Here is a 22473-nt window from a genome sequence, read left to right as displayed (position 1 = left end):
AGCATCAATTCTACACCAAAAACCTCCCCCCCCCCCTTTGTTTGGCCCCCACCTCTCAAGGTGCAGGCATCCATGAAGCATCCCCCCAGGTGCGTCCCGGGGCCTATTTTTAGTCTAAGAGTAAGTAGCACTGTCCGCAGATGCCGAGCTGTACGTCTTCCTGCGCCCCAGGGGTGCCCCGCGACAACCAGGTACTCACGTGTTATGTAGGACGCACCAGCCGCAGTGGGGGTCCTTGGACCCCAGACATGCCCCGCAGGTCGTGTACTGCTCGCAGCTCTCCACCGGGACCCGGGTCACCTGAGGAAGAGAAGGGAAGAAGCGAATTATTGTCCATTCCTCCAGCGCTCACGCAAACGTAACGCCCTTGAGCACGTGCTGAACGAGATAATCTCCCATCAGGGCCCACGTTTCACCCTCCAATCACAGCCGCTGCTCACGAAATGCAGAGCGGTAATGAGACTGCAAGGTGAGCTGGAACATGTCACAGGGGCACGAAATGTGTTTTATATGGCCCAAACCATGCAGAAGTTTAGCAGAAGGCTTAGCAATAGACAGTGATACTAACAGGCAAAGACAAATTACAAATCACAAAAAAAAAAAAATGGATCCAATACAACATCACACAACAGGCATTATTTTAGGAAAAAATGACCTGAAAAACTTCCATATTAAACTTAGAACAAAGTGTCCAAAAAACAAAACAACAAAAAACAAAAAACCTATAGATAGTGTTGGAGCTAGACTGAGGGAGGAAATTCTAAAGTCCAAAATCTGGAAAGGAAGGGGGTAGCCAGAAAAATAAAACGCCCCACACTTTGAGCCACATGGAACGAAATGTCCTAGCAAAGTGAGAAATCACGACCCTTTCTATTAAGGAGTCTATGGACATTGTTCCGAATGATGCGTTTTATAATAATGTGGCCAAAAACCGCACTACCAGCACTGACTTCTTTATTTGATTTAATGTTTACTTTTTCCTTTCCATCTTACATTTCTACTTTCTATTTATTCGTTTCCTCGCTTTTCTTTATCCTCATTTTTTCCATGTTTCTTTTGTTCTGTTCATTCTTCTTTTAGGTGTCTTTCGAGCTTTGTCCTGGTTTATACTCATGTTTAATTTTCCTTCCTGCTTCCCATTTTTCCTTTCCTTAGTTCCGTTATCCCATTTGTGCACCTTCTTTTATCACCCCCCCGTCCTTCCTTTGCCCCTTCACTATCCCTCTTTATTCTTGAATTCTTCCCATTTGCTAATTCATTTTTTTTTTCTTTCACCGCCCTTCCACCCGTCTCTCATTTCTTCTTTGTTACTTCATTCTATTTTCTACTTTTGTTTTTCTCTCCCATTTTTTTCTTTTTTCTTCTAGATTACCCCCTTTTCAAGCATCATTCTTCTCCCTTACATTCTTTTTCCCTTTCAGTCCTTCTCTTTCCATTCTCCTTTTGTGCCTACCTTCCACCCTCCTTCCTTTAAACGTTCCTTCTTTCTTTTCTTATTTGCATTCTTCTTCCATTCCTTCAAGCTATTTCACTGTGTGTGCCTCTAACTTATTTTTTTTCCTTTTATATTCAGAACATTTATTTTCCATTCTCTCAGTTTTAAGCTTTTTTTTTTTTTTATTTTTTTTTTTAATTCCTCCACTCCTTCCCCATCCCCCAAGTTCACCAGAACACGTTCTTCTAGGATTTTTAAGTCTTTCCTTCTGCCTCCAAGGACCTGCAAGCCAGAGAAGACGGTTAGGAGGGAGCAGTGCTTAATTTGTGCTTGTTCTTTCCGGTGCTGAGCACCAGCACTTATTTTGGAGAGCTTGTTATTCTGCCTCAATCATTTGCTGCAAGCAAAAGACACATATGGGAAAGACAGAGGAATGGAAAAACGAAAAAGCATCATAAAGGGAGAAAGTAGAAATCTGCAAGAGTGAGCTAAAGGGGCAGGGAGTAGCTGTAAATAGATTGAAGAGGCCCGAGATGGCTTCAGGGTTAGCTGCCTCAGTATTCTGTGCTCGCAGATTTATTTGCAGCAGCCGTGTGTTTAAGATTGGGCTTTGGGCACCGGCTCCTTTTTATTTACAAATTAAGCACTGGGAGGAAGGGCTGTGAAACAATTCAATCTGTCCCAGGCACCCCCATGTAAACTGGCATAGTGGGGTATTCCCAACGCCCTTGACGTCAAGTGAAGAAACTAGATCCGCAGAACGTGTTTTTACTGGAATGATTGGCTGGCACGTTTGTTTTAACAGCCATCGAAATGATATGGAAATCCTTTCAGCTGTTCCACTGTTTACTCGGGCCCATTATTAGTTTCAACAAATACTATTAAACAGTAGGATTTCTATGCTTTTTGCTGGCAAGCATACATAGTGCCTCCTCCCCCCACCTCCATCCCGAGAAAAACAAGAAAGAAACCGAGGGAGCCCGGTCCTCTGCTTTGGAATTCTGGGAAATGTTTACGTCTTTGAATCTATCGCACAGGCCCTCCCATTGGCTGATGCTCTACAAACCCATTATTATGCTAGGAAACCCAACAAACACAGAGCTCAACTCGAAATGGCAAATAACCTGCACCAAGCCACCTCTTCCAGCCCGGCCCGAAGCCCTGGCACGGCGCCAGTCCCTCTCCTCCAGCTGTGATCTGTGCCAGCCACCACTCCCAGGTCGCGGGCAGCTCCCCCACCCCGCTTTAAGCCTCAGTCCTTACCACTGTGCATTTCCAGTCAGAGGATACTGATGGATTAAGTTCTCAGTGGTGGAAACGTGTCCGATTACGTCCAGACCTACCTCTTAAGACCAGCTATCCAAAGATGAAATTGCTAGTACAGGTTCCAACAAAAAGCCACCAAGATGCTCCAGGGCGGATGCAGTGTCCACCACATGACAGGCAAGGAGGATCCCAGGAACAAACAAGAATCTTAAATGCAAGCTGAAAAGGTACTAATATGTGATCCCAGCCATGTACACCATATCTCGGAGAACACTCCCTTAAAACCAACATCCTATGTAAAGTTTGACTGTAAAAGGCACAGTTTGATATTGTAACTAACTAATGTCTGTTGATGGCCACGCAAAAGGAGGTGGAGACTCTACCTCTCAATAACTGCACTGCGAACCCCATGCCCAGCCCCACTGTCTCGCTGCCAAAACTGTGACACCATGTAAACCCACCATCCACAGTCCCAACCAGGTCCAACTCTGTGACTTTCTATGACCACCGAGTAACGCCTTTCCAGCATCCCGTAACCATGCCAACACCAAAACCACGCTTCCACCTATCTTCAGGAACTCAGTGACACCCCTGGGGCTATCTGTGCCCTCACAGTGCCCGATTCCTTTGTTTACACGCGTGATGTCACAACATGCATGATGCCCCTGATCCCCATGAAGGTACAAGGGACACCATTCCGAGCCATTTTGCCCCCCCGCCCTCCCCAATACTCATAACCTGGCTCCAATGTCCATATGCACACACAGTATTATCTTGATTCCTCCTTATGCCTTCGGGGACAGTGAGTGCCAGTCTTCGGATGTCTGTAGAGAGACACAAGGCCCACACCATGTCTCTGTGCACTATACTGACACCGTGACAACCCTACGTCTTTCTGCATGCATACCGACTCGGTGCATGTATACTCACATCGTGACCACCCTTCTCTGTGCACGCATACTGACATCATGCCTACCCTAGGTCTCTGTGCATGTATACTGACACCGTGCCCACCCTTCTCTGTGCATGCATACCGACGTCTACTACCCCATGTCTGTGCATGTATACGGACACCGTGACCATCCTTCTCTGTGCATGCATACTGACACAATGTCTACCCCATGTCTGTGCATGTATACTAATACCATGTCTAGCCCATGTCTCAGTGTATGTATACTCACACCGTGACCACCCTTCTCTGTGCACGCATACGGACATCATGCCTACCCTATGTCTCTGTGCACGTATACTCACACCGTGACCACCCTTCTCTGTGCACGCATACTGACATCATGCCTACCCTAGGTTTCTGTGCATGTATACTGACACCGTGCCCATCCTTCTCTGTGCATGCATACTGACGTCTACTACCCCATGTCTGTGCATGTATACTGAAACCGTGACCATCCTTCTCTGTGCATGCATACTGACACAATGTCTACCCCATGTCTGTGCATGTACACCGACACCGTTCCCACCCTTCTCTGGGAATGCATACAGACACCGTCTATGACATGTCTGTGTGCATGTATACTGGCACCGTGACCACCCTTCTCTGTGTACGTATACTGACATCATGCCTGCCCCTATGTCTCTCTGCATGTATACTGACATGTCTACTTCCCCATGTCTGTGCATGTATATTGACAACGTGACCATCCTTCTCTGTGCACGCATACGGACATCATGCCTACCCCTGTGTCTCTGTGCATGTATAATGACACCATGTCTACCCCATGTCTTTGTGCATGCTTACAGACACCGTGTCCATTCTCTGTGCATGCATACTGGCATCATGCCTACCCCATGTCTGTGCATGCCCACTGACACCGTGCCCATCCCACATCTCCATATATGGACACCAGGCCCAGAATGTCGCCAGCAGGGACACCATGATGCCATCACCTCTCTATAGCTAGAGAGACACCACAAACAAAATCCCATCTTCGGTCCCTCCATGCCTGAGCAGCGACGCCTTGCCCCACGTACTCGCTCACACGCCTCCAGTATGAGCTCCCCTGGTCCTCACCCCCTGCTGGGAGCGGATCCCACTCTCAGACTGTCACCTTCGATGATGAATACCTCCCAGGCTTTACCTACAGGCTGCGGGGACAGGAGCGCGTGCCGCGCACCAACAAATGACTGTCACACTCCGGCGCGGTGGCACGCCGCTGCCTACCTCAGCAAGTCAGGCCCTCACCATCAATCAAAAGCAGAGAAAGTAAAAACTCCGAGGAAAGGCCGACTGTCACCACTCGGCACCTCCAGCAGCATACAAGGCAGCAAATAACACAAAACAGGCGGGAAAATCGACATGGCGCCCCCGGGCCACGTGCGCAGGCCTCAATCTCACGAGCAAGCTGAACTGCTCAAGCGTAATTGCTGCAGGGCGCGGGCAAGGCAGCCAATCGGCACGCTGCGCTTCGCATAATAATGCCCGCACCTGCAGTGCACAATCCCTTGTCATTTTCTCCCTTATTTGGCGCAAACTAAAAAATGTATTCATGGTTATAAATCATGACAAGCGGAGAGGTATTCTCAAGATGGCAGGCGCTGTCAGCAGGCAGGTACCGCACACCTTCGGTATAATGAAGGACCCCTAGCAGCCAGGAAGCAACCAATGATGCTCAGGGTAATTTAAAGGTCTCCTGGTCGACTTTCATTTGACCAATTACAAATAGACTTTTAGCACCAGATGGCAGCGTGTTTTTTTTTATGTCTGTTCGCTTGCAACGATGGTAAGCTCCACTGATTGAAGCTGCATTTTGGAAATGGGCCCTGGCGTCTATTACATCAGTGTTGTTTATTTTTCAACGGGGCTGAGCTCGGCATTTTGTCTGCTAAACATGCAGTCAAAAATCGAAAAGTCCCCATGTCACAACAGAGTCTTAAAAAAAACACCTGCAACTGGTCAAATGGAACTCCAACCGTGGGCAGAGCACTTTTGCTGGGATGCAGGCATAATTATTTAATCCAGCCCACATGCACCATCCCATCTACTGACCATTCATATTTAGGTCGCGTGCGCAATTGCTCTGACGTGTTTTAATCTCTCAGTGGGCTTTTAACTACGCCCACCGCATGCCCATCACTATCACTCGTTCATGGGCTTGCCTTTCAAAAATCCTTTATTATCATTGATAAATGTTTTATGTTTGTCCCTCCTTGGGGCAATTTTGTCACCGCCTTGGCCATCCACCCTGTTACATGCATAATTGCATGTTTGCTGATGCATTTGACTGCAAGCAAACTTCTTTTTCCTTTTGTGTGTCTCCTTTGCGCTCATGCTCCTGCCACCATGGTGCTTTGAATCGGCTCGCTCATGCCAACTGTTCTACTTTTCAATTTATGTGGCATGAAAAGTCCAGTTAGGAATTTACAACACTTATAGCTGTAACTCGAGCAAACACGAGACCCATTGCATTGGAAATGCTTGTTCTTTCATTGCCACCTCAGGATAATAACACAGTTATGAGACAATAGGAGACGATAATTAGATGTTTACAGGTGTAAAGGAATGAGGAATGGAAGGGCAGCACGGGAAAGAGATGAGGTGATGCAGGTTAGCCAGGGTTTCCAATGGTTCTTGCTTTCTAAGCTGGGGATGCTGTGAGGTTAAAAGATTGACCTCTTAGAGAAGACATCCACTGCATTGTCCCTTGCTACCTCAATGCATCTTTGCAGCCCTCTGCCAAGGTCTATGTCTGGCCTGCTCAGAGGCGTAGCTTGGTCAGTAAAATTATTTTTGGGATCAACCACATATTCCCCCAACAATCATGCTGGTATAGCTTGTGAAAACACATAGGCAACAAGGAGGGTGAGGGGGCTTAAGGGGCAGTGCACATTGTTAGGAGTACTTAAAACAATATTTTTCAAATTAACCAACATTTTTAAGGCCCTCAAAACGGAAATGAGTGTGTGTGTGTTTTGTCTGTGTTTATGTAACACTCCCAAGTGAAAACCAACAGACACCTCGTCATAGCAGACTGAAAGCACTTGTACCCAACTATTTACTACAGAATACATATTTTACGGGGGCTGGAACATCCCAAACACCCCTCCTCCTCCACAAAGCTACGCCCCTGGGCCTACTACTGATGCACCACAAACCAAGGCGGATGTAGAAAGGGGAGGCCCTATAATGACCACACTCGCTGACGGCAGAAGGGCTATAAGGCTAATAGAACATTCCACCCATTGAGGGAAGAAGCTTCTAAGGAAAGACCCAACTAACTCGGCCTGTTTGAGATCAACAAAATACCAGGAGGACATTGGGCGCCAAGAGATGGAACATTACTTGCGAGGCAGAAAGGACGCCACCTGTCGGTAATGGGCCAGGAAGCATCTCCTGCTGCCCTGGTAGCGGGACGGGGTCAAGCAGGATAATAACACGGTTATGAGAAAATAGGAGGCGATAAATAGATGTTTACAGTTGTAAAGGGTAGAGGAAGGGAAGGGCAGAGGGCAGCACAGGAGAGAGATGAGGTGCTGCAGGTTAGCCACAAATATTGCCTTGTGCAAAGGGTAATTGGACCGCGCAGCCAGTGTCAAGGACCGAGGTCGCGGAAGAGGTGGGCAGCTCTGTCAGTGATGCTGGAGGGGTGGCTGGCGCGGACCAGAGCAGCTGGAGAGGGGCTGGAGCGGGCCAGGGCTGCGGGATAGGTAGGCTGTGGAGTGGTGGCTTGGTGTGGGGAGGTGCTTTGGGACAGGTGGTATGGTGCAGGCCGGGGCTGCGGGAGAGGGGGTCTGGCGCAGGCTAGGGGCTGCGGGAGAGGGGGTCTGGCGCAGGCTAGGGGCTGCGGGAGAGGGGGTCTGGCGCAGGCACGGGGCTGCGGGAGAGGGGGTCTGGCGCAGGCACGGGGCTGCGGGAGAGGGGGTCTGGCGCAGGCACGGGGCTGCGGGAGAGGGGGTCTGGCGCAGGCACGGGGCTGCGGGAGAGGGGGTCTGGCGCAGGCACGGGGCTGCGGGAGAGGGGGTCTGGCGCAGGCACGGGGCTGCGGGAGAGGGGGTCTGGCGCAGGCACGGTACTGCAAGAGAGGGGGGCTGGCGCAGGCACGGTACTGCAAGAGAGGGGGGCTGGCGCAGGCACGGTACTGCAAGAGAGGGGGGCTGGCGCAGGCACGGTACTGCAAGAGAGGGGGGCTGGCGCAGGCACGGTACTGCAAGAGAGGGGGGCTGGCGCAGGCACGGTACTGCAAGAGAGGGGGGCTGGCGCAGGCACGGTACTGCAAGAGAGGGGGGCTGGCGCAGGCACGGTACTGCAAGAGAGGGGGGCTGGCGCAGGCACGGTACTGCGGGAGAGGTGGGCTGGCGCAGGCACGGTACTGCGGGAGAGGTGGGCTGGCGCAGGCACGGTACTGCGGGAGAGGTGGGCTGGCGCAGGCACGGTACTGCGGGAGAGGTGGGCTGGCGCAGGCCAGGGCTGAGGGAGAGGTGGGCTGGCGCAGGCCAGGGCTGAGGGAGAGGTGGGCTGGCGCAGGCCAGGGCTGAGGGAGAGGTGGGCTGGCGCAGGCCCGGGCTGCGGGAGAGGTGGGCTGGCGCAGGCCCGGGCTGCGGGAGAGGTGGGCTGGCGCAGGCCCGGGCTGCGGGAGAGGTGGGCTGGCGCAGGCCCGGGCTGCGGGAGAGGTGGGCTGGCGCAGGCCCGGGCTGCGGGAGAGGTGGGCTGGCGCAGGCCCGGGCTGCGGGAGAGGTGGGCTGGCGCAGGCCCGGGCTGCGGGAGAGCTGGGCTGGCGCAGGCCCGGTACTGCGGGAGAGCTGGGCTGGCGCAGGCCCGGTACTGCGGGAGAGCTGGGCTGGCGCAGGCCCGGTACTGCGGGAGAGCTGGGCTGGCGCAGGCCCGGTACTGCGGGAGAGCTGGGCTGGCGCAGGCCCGGTACTGCGGGAGAGCTGGGCTGGCGCAGGCCCGGTACTGCGGGAGAGCTGGGCTGGCGCAGGCCCGGTACTGCGGGAGAGCTGGGCTGGCGCAGGCACGGTACTGCGGGAGAGCTGGGCTGGCGCAGGCACGGTACTGCGGGAGAGCTGGGCTGGCGCAGGCACGGTACTGCGGGAGAGCTGGGCTGGCGCAGGCACGGTACTGCGGGAGAGCTGGGCTGGCGCAGGCACGGTACAGGTGGGCTGGCGCAGGCACGGTACAGGTGGGCTGGCGCAGGCACGGTACTGCGGGAGAGGTGGGCTGGCGCAGGCCAGGGCTGCGGGAGAGGTGGGCTGGCGCAGGCCCGGGCTGCGGGAGAGGTGGGCTGGCGCAGGCACGGTACTGCGGGAGAGGTGGGCTGGCGCAGGCACGGTACTGCGGGAGAGGTGGGCTGGCGCAGGCACGGTACTGCGGGAGAGGTGGGCTGGCGCAGGCACGGTACTGCGGGAGAGGTGGGCTGGCGCAGGCACGGTACTGCGGGAGAGGTGGGCTGGCGCAGGCACGGTACTGCGGGAGAGGTGGGCTGGCGCAGGCACGGTACTGCGGGAGAGGTGGGCTGGCGCAGGCACGGTACTGCGGGAGAGCTGGGCTGGCGCAGGCACGGTACTGCGGGAGAGCTGGGCTGGCGCAGGCACGGTACAGGTGGGCTGGCGCAGGCACGGTACAGGTGGGCTGGCGCAGGCACGGTACAGGTGGGCTGGCGCAGGCACGGTACAGGTGGGCTGGCGCAGGCACGGTACTGCGGGAGAGGTGGGCTGGCGCAGGCCAGGGCTGTGGGAGAGGTGGGCTGGCGCAGGCCAGGGCTGCGGGAGAGGTGGGCTGGCGCAGGCCAGGGCTGCGGGAGAGGTGGGCTGGCGCAGGCACGGTACTGCGGGAGAGGTGGGCTGGCGCAGGCACGGTACTGCGGGAGAGCTGGGCTGGCGCAGGCACGGTACTGCGGGAGAGCTGGGCTGGCGCAGGCACGGTACTGCGGGAGAGCTGGGCTGGCGCAGGCACGGTACTGCGGGAGAGCTGGGCTGGCGCAGGCACGGTACAGGTGGGCTGGCGCAGGCACGGTACTGCGGGAGAGGTGGGCTGGCGCAGGCCAGGGCTGCGGGAGAGCTGGGCTGGCGCAGGCACGGTACTGCGGGAGAGCTGGGCTGGCGCAGGCACGGTACTGCGGGAGAGCTGGGCTGGCGCAGGCACGGTACTGCGGGAGAGCTGGGCTGGCGCAGGCACGGTACAGGTGGGCTGGTGCAGGCACGGTACTGCGGGAGAGGTGGGCTGGCGCAGGCCAGGGCTGCGGGAGAGGTGGGCTGGCGCAGGCCAGGGCTGCGGGAGAGGTGGGCTGGCGCAGGCCAGGGCTGCGGGAGAGGTGGGCTGGCGCAGGCCAGGGCTGCGGGAGAGGTGGGCTGGCGCAGGCCAGGGCTGCGGGAGAGGTGGGCTGGCGCAGGCCAGGGCTGCGGGAGAGGTGGGCTGTGGAGCGGTGACTTGGTGTGGGGAGGTGCTTTGGGACAGGTGGTCTAGCGCAGGCCTGGTATTGCAGGAGAGGTGGGCTGGTGCAGGCCCGGGCTGCGGGAGAGGTGGGCTGGTGCAGGCCCGGGCTGCGGGAGAGGTGGGCTGGTGCAGGCCCGGTACTGCAAGAGAGGTGGGCTGGCGCAGGCACGGTACTGCAAGAGAGGTGGGCTGGCGCAGGCACGGTACTGCAAGAGAGGTGGGCTGGCGCAGGCACGGTACTGCAAGAGAGGTGGGCTGGCGCAGGCACGGTACTGCAAGAGAGGTGGGCTGGCGCAGGCACGGTACTGCGGGAGAGGTGGGCTGGCGCAGGCACGGTACTGCGGGAGAGGTGGGCTGGCGCAGGCACGGTACTGCGGGAGAGGTGGGCTGGCGCAGGCACGGTACTGCGGGAGAGGTGGGCTGGCGCAGGCACGGTACTGCGGGAGAGGTGGGCTGGCGCAGGCACGGTACTGCGGGAGAGGTGGGCTGGCGCAGGCACGGTACTGCGGGAGAGGTGGGCTGGCGCAGGCACGGTACTGCGGGAGAGGTGGGCTGGCGCAGGCCGGTACTGCGGGAGAGGTGGGCTGGCGCAGGCCCGGGCTGCGGGAGAGGTGGGCTGGCGCAGGCCCGGGCTGCGGGAGAGGTGGGCTGGCGCAGGCCCGGGCTGCGGGAGAGGTGGGCTGGCGCAGGCCCGGGCTGCGGGAGAGGTGGGCTGGCGCAGGCCCGGGCTGCGGGAGAGGTGGGCTGGCGCAGGCCCGGGCTGCGGGAGAGGTGGGCTGGCGCAGGCCCGGGCTGCGGGAGAGGTGGGCTGGCGCAGGCCAGGGCTGCGGGAGAGGTGGGCTGGCGCAGGCCAGGGCTGCGGGAGAGGTGGGCTGGCGCAGGCCAGGGCTGCGGGAGAGGTGGGCTGGCGCAGGCCAGGGCTGCGGGAGAGGTGGGCTGTGGAGCGGTGACTTGGTGTGGGGAGGTGCTTTGGGACAGGTGGTCTAGCGCTGGGCTGGTGCAGGCCAGGGCTGCGGGAGAGGTGGGCTGTGGAGCGGTGACTTGGTGTGGGGAGGTGCTTTGGGACAGGTGGTCTAGCGCTGGGCTGGTGCAGGCCAGGGCTGCGGGAGAGGTGGGCTGGTGCAGGCCCGGGCTGCGGGAGAGGTGGGCTGGTGCAGGCCCGGGCTGCGGGAGAGGTGGGCTGGTGCAGGCCCGGGCTGCGGGAGAGGTGGGCTGGTGCAGGCCCGGGCTGCGGGAGAGGTGGGCTGGTGCAGGCCCGGGCTGCGGGAGAGGTGGGCTGGTGCAGGCCCGGGCTGCGGGAGAGATGGGCTGTGGAGCGGTGACTTGGTGTGGGGAGGTGCTTTGGGACAGGTGGTCTAGCGCAGGCCTGGTATTGCAGGAGAGGTGGGCTGGTGCAGGCCGGAGCTGCGGGAGAGGTGGGCTGGTGCAGGCCAGGACTGCGGGAGAGGTGGGCTGGTGCAGGCCAGGACTGCGGGAGAGGTGGGCTGGTGCAGGCCAGGACTGCGGGAGAGGTGGGCTGGTGCAGCCAACAACACGAGAGATAGGCTAGTAAGGGCTGAGCACTGCAGGACAGGAGAGCTGGTGCAGGAAAGGTGGGCCAGGCCAGCGGGAGAGGCAGTCTCGGCGCAAGGCTCCATCTCATGACAAAACTCGAGCAGCAGACAGTTGTGACTAATGTGCAGCTCAGGGCACGGGCAAGATCGCGCCATCAAGCAGACTTACTCCATAGTCTGGAAAGGCTGACTAACTTAGCTAAGGCTGAATTCTCTTTTCACAAACGTTTGCTTATTTTTTGAATGGTAGTCCGATTACCTCCTGCTATCCGTATTATTATCCTCTCCACCAAGATTCCTCTTTACCTGACTGATAAACTAACAGTATTTAGAGGTCAAAACCGGATCGAGAGCTCCAACATAAGCAGATTAGAGACAAAATACTGCAGGAAAGAGAAAACAAGAAATCAACTTTTCTCAGTCTAGATCCCAGGATCTTGGAGAACGTCACCTAGAAAGCCTTCTTTAGGAATTCTTTATCTGTTTACACTGAGTGAGAAATGCAAAGTAGTGGTAATTCAAAGCTACGCAGAAACTAATGGGTCTTATGGTCACCAGCTCCATGCTAGCAATGTTAAGAACCTCAGCAGGTGTACACGCAGCACACTTGTACTAACAGCATCTCTTGTCCATCTGTAATCCGCAGACAGATCTCTTCAGCTGGGGCATTAACTCATCTGCCTGCCCAGTAGGCATACAGGTTAGGGAACCGGCTTTAATAAGTCTTCCACTTCTCTATGGTCCAGCATCTTTAGTCCTCAGATGATCCGGTTATCCACGGTTCAGCAAATAACTGGCATCTCACATAATATTTAGGTGCAGCGTAGAGCGTCCAGATCCCTGCACATGATGCAATGCGAAGATCTGAAGTCTGGTACCCAAGATGTGTCTCCAAGAGGGGGCAGGGGTGAGGGTGCACACCTGTCCCACGTGTGGCAAATATACAGTCAACACGAGGTCCCTCAGAGCTAACAGAAGAGTTGCCCTGAATGTAAAAGATTGGTAAATTTGTGAAATATATAATCATTAGACTTGCAAGGACAGAACGTCTTAATAGCCTAGCTGCACAGGGTGCTTGCTTCAGACTCGGTTTACACTATAAAAGTAACATTTGGATCCTTATTACTGTAAGATTTACTCAACAGAAAGGATTTTTTCCCCTGACACCTTATACCACAGGATTTGCAAGTTCAAGTCTGAATACCAGAGACATTAGGTCTGTTTTCTAGGGTAATAGGAAGTATATGGTATTTTTTTCGGTGTTGGTAATAAACAGATATACCCTTGGGCTGGCTAACAGCATCTCAACTATTCGTCAACTTAATAGTTCTATGCCAAATGAGGCTTGCCTATGAGAATCAAGGAATTCTGTAGATCACTCAGCACCCTGACCATTACAGCTTGTGTGTAGGTCCAATCCTCTATAATTGTCATGAAGGATGGACCATAGTAAAACTCATGGATGGATGACAGTCATCGGTGGTAGACCAAGGTGATGCCAACCAACAGTGGTGTAACAAAGGCCATAATTGGTTTCACCAATTATAGCCAGCGACCAGTGGATCGTTGACAAAGGAAATATGTGGTTGGATCTCATGGGGACCCACAATAGCTTACTGACAATTCCCATCAATGGTTGATCCACTATGATGTTCACCAATGGCTTGAAAAAGGTAGTCTTCAATGGTTGCTCCATAATGATGTTCATTAATGGCCGGCCAAAGGTAGTCATGAATGGTTGGCTCACAGTGACATCTACATCAATGATGGCCACCAAGGTTTGCCGCATGATGAAGCCATCAATGTCTGACTAAGGATGGGACCACAGCATTTCTCGAGATGTACCTTGGAGACAACTTTTAATACTGGGTATACCAGATATGATAAAACCCTGAACAAATGTGGGCATAGGATGAAATATGATGTTTCATCCACCTGTATAACTATGCCAACATGTGTTGGTCGTTCTAAAAGCCTATTCGGGTCTCTGGCCTTCATCAGGGCTACTCTGGTCCCTGAATGGGTACACACTCATACCATGCAGATAGGAGGCCTGATGTGCTCATCTTTCAGAACCTCTCCTATGAGGCTCGGCGACTGCCAGACAGGAGGCTACTTAGATGTGCATGCAGTCTCATCCCCTTCACGTATGTGTGCCTACAACGGAGTGTCTCCCTGATCTGACAGAAAAAAATCCCAATCACCCTTAGATTATGGCTCATCTCTATTAAGCAGTATTGGACCTTTGCTTATCAGGGAAGACCTCAGGGGTGTCCTAAAGAGAACATCGGGTAGATATTTGGGGCCATATGTACGAAAGCTTTTTCCCTTAGACACAGAATGGGTAAAATCCTTTGGTACATCTGGCCCTTGATCGCTACAATCAAAAGAAGCGCTACACTGAGTAATCCTGGTAACATTACTGCGGTGTTTTACAATGCACAGTGAGAAATAAAGGTGCAAAAACTTGCTATACCCTCAACAACAAGAAAAGGTAATCACTCAACTGGCTAACTTTAAGGCCCCATCTAAGCTACCAGGCCACAAGTATGGAGGAACTGGGAAGATGGACATTTAGGAAGTTACAGATGCCTGCAGGAGAACCAGCTTTCCATTAAAGCGCACTGGACAATTACTTAACACAACAATCACAGCCACTGGGTTCACCGCGAAGGACATGCTATTAGAACTAGGACGTGTTCTTGAGAAATCCTTGCAGATGCAAACATCGGCAGCCCATAACCTCTGCTATCAACCCATCACATCCAAAACTAAGTAGGCCACTAGTTTGGTACCAGTCTGTTTTCAGTTCTGAATTTATGGCATACAAAAGGTAATCTCGCCAAACTTTAGGGAAAGAACACTCTTCTTGAAAAATCAAATGTGCTGTGCACTTTTAATAGAATATATAAAGCCACATAGAAAAAGTGGTTATATGTACTCAGACTTCTATTTTGAGTGAAAGTAATGGGACCGCTACATAAGAGAAAAAAAAATAAACAAAGCTTAAAATTAGACTATAGGTAACCTGTGGGTATTTATGTTCTGTAGGTCGAGCGTGCAAGCCCTATGGCCTGTTGTAATCTATCTGTGGGCTTTTAACCACGCCCACCGCGTGCTCATCACTTTCACTCGTTCATCGGCTTGCCTTTCAAAAATCCTTTACCATTGGTAAATGATTTACGTTTGTCCCTCCTAGGGGCAGTTTTGTTACCACCTTGGCCATCGCCCCTGTTACATAGATAACTGCACGTTTGCCAATACATTTGACTGCGAGCGAACTTTTTCCCTTTTGTGTCTCTCCTTCGCACTCACGCTCCTGGTGGCCATGGCGCTTTGAATCAGCTCGCTTACATCAACTGTTCTCATTTTCAATTTATGTGGCAAGAAAAGAACAGTTAGGAATTTGCAACGCTAATTGCTCTAACTCCAGCAAAAGCGACACACCATTGCATTGCAAATGCTTGTTTTTGTGTGGCATAAAGAATGCGACCGATGGTTTTTAGGAAAATCTCCACATGGAACATTTATGCTGGGCACACCTAAGTGTTTTCAATCAGCAGCAGTCTTACTGCAGGCTGTCTGCGCGGTTTATTGATATTGTATTTTTAAATGAGTCCTCCCTGCCAGCCTCCCAGCTCTGTAAATAAGTGCTCTATTACCAAACGCAATACTGCTCAATATTCAACGTTGAAATGACGGACGGTTGAGCCAACATCCTGGGCTTCCAGCCTGTCTGATGAGCAAGCGGGACAAAGATCTCGGCAGCAGACGCATTAACCCGCTGAGCTCTCACTGGCTTTGAGATTCAGAATACACGGCTGCTCGCTAAAGCCCATATGCTATCATTCCCGCGCTTGGCGTAATCCAACCCCACCGGGGGACCTGGAAACACCGCGCCAAAGACCCTCCGACCAGTGCCAACGAGGAGGGGGGGGGGGGGCGGGACGCCTTCCCGGTGCCAACTTCAGCAAATGCAGCACCTGGAAGGACGCGGCCTCCACGGCAAGCCCGGGGGACTCCAAACAAGCAGCAGGAACAGATGCCTTCAAATTCGTGTGGAGTGGAAAAAATATCGAAGCGCCGCGTTCGTAGTGCCAAGTGCGAAAGCGCTAGCCACGCGGCCAAAAGGACGCCGTCCAAACCATATACAGTGGTGAAAACATTAAACACACGGACCTCTGGTTTAGTGCAGAAAGGAAACTTAATGCTAAATTAATTTAAAAATCGTGCGTACAACTCTGAGATTTGTATCGCTTTCAAAAGAATGCAGGCGTCTTGGTATAAGAGTCGATAACTATGTGACGCTCCAAAAATACTATGTTTAAAGAAACATTACACTGAGATGTGCACTCCTGGGCCACGAGCGATGGAGTGAGCTCGCTCGGCACTCGCAGATGGAGTAATGGCACGTCACAAGGGACGAGTGTTCCTGTGACCTTTTAACGCACTTACAGCGTCCAGTGGTGTTTCAAGGCGCACACACGCATTACGCACTTTCAAGTACAAAAAAAACAGGGCATCAGGAATAACGCCCAGCACTACTGCTATAAAGAGAGGCATCTTTTAGGGACAGCAGTCTATCCCCCTGGCTATAAGCACCTCTTGTGACAAATCAACCTGCACTTTTAAAAGTTGCTCTATAGTCGGTAGTGTAGAGCCTATACTCGCTGTCAATCTGTATTATTAACCAGCTTTCAATTGTCAGTTAAAAAAAAAAAAAAGAAACAAATACTCTGCCTTGCTACAGATCATGACATCACTTCCAGTGATGTCACAGGAATGAAGAGCTTGTGATGTCACTTTTACCATAATGCATGAAGGGGTTACCCGAGCACCCCACCAATGCAATAGGCCATGACCCCCACATCTTCAGAGAGTTAGACCAAGCTTCCCATCAACGACGATAGATCATGCCTCTCCCACCTTCTCGAGTTTATTCGCCAGAGAAGAGGGCAAGACTCTTACAATATCAGAGCTGCCCAAGCAAATCTTCCATGACGAAAGCCCTTGAATGCAATACCTTCAGAGATTGAAGTCAAGCACCTCTATTAGGATAGGGCAACTGGCACATCTTCTGAGAGTTGAATAGAGCTTCCCTCCATGAGGGTAGGCAACGAGTTTCATACATCATGTGTCAAGCCAAGCTTCCCATCGAGGAGGATCAGACATGACTGCCATACCTGTAGAGTAATCCAAGCTTTCCCTCCAAGAGGACAGGACTCATACATTCTAATGAATAAGCCAAGCTTCCCCTCCTTGAAGATGGGACATGACTCCCATACCTTCTGATGGATAGACCAAGCTTCCCCTCCTTGAAGATAGGACATGACTCCCATAGCTTCTGATGGAACAGCCAAGCTTCCCTCCATTAGGATACAACAACTGCCACAACTTCTGAGAATTAAGTACAGCTTCCCCTCCATGAAGCTACGCCACAAGTCTCATACATTGTGTTAAGCCAAGCTTCCCATCTAGGAGGATCAGACATGACTGCCATACCCGTAGAGTAATCCAAGCTTTCCCTCCAAGAGGACATGACATGACATGACTCATACATTCCAATGGATAAGCCAGGCTTCCCCTCCTTGAAGATAGGACATGACTCCCATACCTTCTGATGGATAAGCCAAGCTTTTCATCTAGGAGGATCAGACATGACTGCCATACCTGTAGAGTTATCCAAACTTTCCCTCCAAGAGGACAGGACATGACATGACTCATACATTCTAATGTATAAGCCAAGCTTCCCCACCTTGAAGATAGGACATGACTCCCATAGCTTCTGATGGAACAGCCAAGCTTCCCTCCATTAGGATACGGCAACTGCCACAACTTCTGAGAATTAAGTACAGCTTCCCCTCCATGAGGCTACGCCATAAGTCTCATACATTGTGTTAAGCCAAGCTTCCCACCTAGGAGTATCAGACGTGACTTTCTTCCCCCCCCCCCCACACCCACTCCTCCCAAATACCTTCAACGTTACCCAAGCTTCTCTTCCATGAAGAGAGGGCATGACTTTCATACCTTCCGAGAGATAAGCCAAACTTTCTCTCCTTGAGTATAGGGCATGAGGCTCACACCATCAGTGTTACCCAAGCTTCCCCTCCATGAGGAGAGGACATGACGCTCATACCTTCTGATGGAGAAGCCAAGCTTTACCTCTAAGAGGATCGAACATGGCTCATACTTTCTGGTTGATAAGCCAAGCTTCCCCTTTATGAGGATCAGACATGAGTCCCATACGTTCAGTTACCCAAACTTTCCTTTCATGAAGGGAGGACATGACTTCCATACCTTCTGAGGGATAAGTCAAGTTTTCTCTAAATGACAATCAAACATTACTCCCATACCTTCTGGTGTATAAGCCAACCTTCCCTTAGATGACAATCGAACGTGATGGCTATACCTTCTGAGGAATGAGCGAAGCTTCCCCTCCATAAGGGCCAGATGTCACACCAATACCTTCAGAATTACTCAAGCTTCCCCTCCATGAGGAGATGACATGACACTCATGCCTTCAGTTGCCCAGCTTCCTCTCCATGAGGATCGGACATGACTTGCATACTCATACTTTCTGAGGGATAAGCCAAGCTTCTCCATGAGGAGAAAACATGACTCCCATTCGTTAAGTTACCCAAGCTTCTCCTCCATGAGGATAGGTCACGACGCCTGCACCTTCTGAGGGATAAGCCAAGCTTCTCCTCCATGAGGATAGGATACGACGCCTGCACCTTCTGAGGGATAAGCCAAGCTTCACCTCCATGAGGTTTGGACATGACGCCTGCACCTTCTGAGGGATAAGCCAAGCTTCCCCTCCATGAGGATAGGACACGACGCCTGCACCTTCTGAGGGATAAGCCAAGCTTCCCCTCCATGAGGTTCGGACATGACGCTTGTACCTTTAGAGTTAACCAATCTTCCCCCATGAGGATGTGTGATTCGTGTGTCATACCATGAGTCACCCTAACATCCCCTTACTCTAGGTTTGATACCTTAAGGGCCATTGTGCCTGAATCTTGCACACGCATGTATGCTTGAGTGGCAAGAATTTACAAACATCTGTAAAAAGCAGCTGCTATGAACCTTGCTTAGTTTAACATGGCTAAACCGGGGAATAAAAACCTCCATATCCTTTGACAGGCAGCATGAAAAGGGAACGGATTAACAGGGTGTGGAAGAAAGGGCACACTTAATAAGCACGGGATAAAAAGCAAGAATCAGTTACAGCTGCAAGAAAACTTACTTTGATCGCTTAGATTGTTTGGTCCTCGAAGACTGCTGACAAAGTATTTGGGCCTGAGGTAAATCCCAGAAGGGAATCTCAATGGAATACAGCGCTCTCCATTCCCCACAAACTGCTCATTTAACTTGGCACTCTGGGTCTTGTAGTTCGTTTAATTATTTATAAAATTGTGGATATGGGTCACAGAACAAAAGCAAATAAAACCCGGGCTAGATCTCGAGTAAACTGAGATTACCACACCAACGGGGCCTATATCGGATTTCTACGAGATGACAGAGCCCACCAGCCAAGGGGTCTGCCATCTACTACCGACCCAGCCCTGGTAAGAGCTCTTTGTGGCAGGGCTGAGCCGAGCTCCTGCTCCCATCACCAGCCCACAAAACCTTCCTCATTAGCATCAGAATTCCACGCTGCAGCCGCACATCCATCACCAGCCCACTGCCCTCGCCTAGCAACCGCATCCTCGCGCGGCGGCGGGTACCAGGGGTCAGGAATCGCTGCTGCTCTATTGGTTGCGCCGACTGTGGATGCCGGGTGGAAAATGGTACTGACGCAGCCTTTCCCCACCGGTGAATCCCGATGTGCCCACACCGAACCAATCTCAACCTGCAATTACAGCAAGCAAACCGGGGGGAGGGGGCGAGGCACGTGCCCTCCTATTTAGGGGTTAGGACTCGACAACCCACTTGGACTCGAGGCTCTACACGACACACAATATCACGTGGGTTGGTGGCTATAACAAGGATACAATATGAGCTGGTGGCTATAACATGGACATAGTACGGGTTAGTGGCTATAACAGAGATACAGTACGGGCTGGTGGCTTTAACATGGGTACAGTACAGGCTGGTGGCTTTAACATGGGTACAGTACAGGCTGGTGGCTTTAACAAGGATACAATATGTGCTGGTGGCTACAACAGAGATACAGTACGGGCTGGTGGCTACAACATGGATATAGTACAGGCTCGTGGCTATAACATGGATACAATATGTGCTGGTGGCTATCACATGGATATAGTACGGGTTAATAGCTATAACCGAGATACAGTACGGGTTAATAGCTATAACCGAGATACAGTACGGGCTGGTGGCTATGACATGGATATAGTACAGGCTGGTGGCTATAACAAGGATACAATATGTGCTGGTGGCTATAACATGGATATAGTACAGGCTGGTGGCCATACCATGGATATAGTACAGGCTGGTGGCCATACCACGGATATAGTACAGGCTGGTGGCCATACCACGGATACAGTACGGGCTGGTGGCCATACCACGGATACAGTACGGGCTGGTGGCCATACCACGGATACAGTACGGGCTGGTGGCTATAACATGGATATAGTACACGGTGGTGGCTATAACATGGACATAGTATCGGTTAGTAGCTGCAACAGGGATACAGTATGTGCTGGTGGCTATCACATGGATATAGTACGGGTTAATAGCTATAACCGAGATACAGTACGGGTTAATAGCTATAACCGAGATACAGTACGGGCTGGTGGCTATGACATGGATATAGTACAGGCTGGTGGCTATAACAAGGATACAATATGTGCTGGTGGCTATAACATGGATATAGTACAGGCTGGTGGCCATACCATGGATATAGTACAGGCTGGTGGCCATACCACGGATATAGTACAGGCTGGTGGCCATACCACGGATACAGTACGGGCTGGTGGCCATACCACGGATACAGTACGGGCTGGTGGCCATACCACGGATACAGTACGGGCTGGTGGCTATAACATGGATATAGTACACGGTGGTGGCTATAACATGGACATAGTATCGGTTAGTAGCTGCAACAGGGATACAGTATGGGCTGGTGACTATAATATGGATATAGTAGGGGCTGGCAGTTATAACGGATATAGTAGGGTTTAGTAGCTATAACGTACAATATGGGCTGGTGGCTATAACATGGACATAGTGGGTGCTGGTGGCTGAAACATGGACATAGTGGGTGCTGGTGGTTGAAACGTGGATACAGCATGGGCCGGTGGCTGAAACGTGGATACAGCATGGGCCGGTGGCTGAAACGTGGATACAGCATGGGCTGGTGGCTGAAACGTGGATACAGCATGGGCCGGTGGCTGAAACGTGGATACAGCATGGGCCGGTGGCTGAAACGTGGATACAGCATGGGCCGGTGGCTGAAACGTGGATACAGCATGGGCCGGTGGCTGAAACGTGGATACAGCATGGGCCGGTGGCTGAAACGTGGATACAGCATGGGCTGGAGACTTTACACTTGATATAGTTTCAGCTGCAGACTGTACATGTGATTTCACATAGGCAAGTGCATGTGCAATGGCTATACGTAATGAAGAACTTCCCTGGACACCACCTGCTTGTATAGTCCTAGATTAATTGAAAAAAGTATGAAGCACTTGGCATAACTAGAAATAACTCAGTAGAACACTATAGTAAGGCCCTGTGGTGGTACATACAATATTTTATGGGGTGGTGGTACAGCAGATATTCGTACTGGTTGCTATGTACACACAATATTACATGGGCAAGTGGCTGTACAAAGGATATATTACAGCCTGGTGGATGAGCACACAATACCACAATACAACAAATTTAATGTGTGATTGAGACTACGCGCACCATGCCCCCTTGGCGGATGGTAGTTCAAAAGATAGAGTATGGCCTTTGGGCTTTACACAGTACGGGCTGGTGAATGTACAGTGCCTATACTATGGACTAGTAGCTGTACAACCAATACGGTATGCGTGTGGGCCACACGTACAATAGTCTATCATTGGACAGCTGCACAATGGACATTGCATGGGCTGGTTGTTGTGCACGACGTATCACCGAGGCCAGAAGGCGTTCTAGGGCTACAGTGTGGGCTTGGACTGGTGGGTATATAATGGAATTAGTATGGGCTGGTGGGTGTAAAACAGATGTAGTATGGGCTGGTAGCTATACACAAAATATTACCGGGCTTGGTATAAAGGATATACTGTGGGCTGGTTACTGCAGAACTAACCACGTTATAGGGGGTATAAGCACAAATATTCCATCGGTAGATGGCTGTGCAATCAGTGAAGTATGGACTGGTTGCTGAAGACAAGATCACAGGCTGGTGGGTGTACAATAACAGGCTTGTGGCTATACACACAATATCACATGAGCTTGAGCGATGGATATAGTATGGGGAGGTAGCTGTACACAAAGTATCACAGTGGCTTGACAGGTGTATGAGGGCTTTAGTATGGGCTTGTGGCTAGACACTTCATAAGGGTTAGCAGGTGTATAACACATGTACTATTGGTTTGTGGCTCTACACACAATATCACAGGCAATAGTGCAATGGATAAATTGTGACTTGTGCCTGTACACAATGCCACGTGGTCTGTTGTATGCAGAAGGGCTATATTATGGGCTGGTGGCTATACACACATTATCGCATGGCTTAGTACAGCCATATTCTAAGGGCTGGTGGCTGTACAAACAATACCTCATGGGCCTGCAGGTATAAGCCAATATTACACTGATGGATGGCTGTTAGTCAACGTAATATGGACTGGTGGCTGTAGACACATTAACACATAGGTTGGTGG

At 52.2% G+C, this 22473-nt stretch overlaps 1 protein-coding gene across 6 annotated transcripts in view; it reads right to left on the bottom strand.

The window, feature by feature from the left end:
• The window catches only part of PLXNA1 (plexin A1), a 559827-nt gene that overhangs the window by 239161 nt on the left and 298193 nt on the right, over positions 1–22473 (bottom strand). For all 6 annotated transcript variants that reach the window (XR_011198604.1, XM_069206269.1, XM_069206270.1 and 3 more), the window contains exon 5: positions 200–300. Coding sequence is in view for 5 of the 6 variants with exons in the window: in XM_069206269.1 (XP_069062370.1) it covers positions 200–300 (101 nt within the window). In the remaining variant the exon portion in view is untranslated. The remainder of the gene's footprint in view (positions 1–199; positions 301–22473) is intronic.

This window comes from Pleurodeles waltl, chromosome 9 (assembly GCF_031143425.1).
Source record: "Pleurodeles waltl isolate 20211129_DDA chromosome 9, aPleWal1.hap1.20221129, whole genome shotgun sequence".
NCBI classification, from domain to species: Eukaryota; Metazoa; Chordata; class Amphibia; order Caudata; family Salamandridae; genus Pleurodeles; species Pleurodeles waltl.
This window is presented reverse-complemented; position numbering and strand designations above follow the sequence as displayed.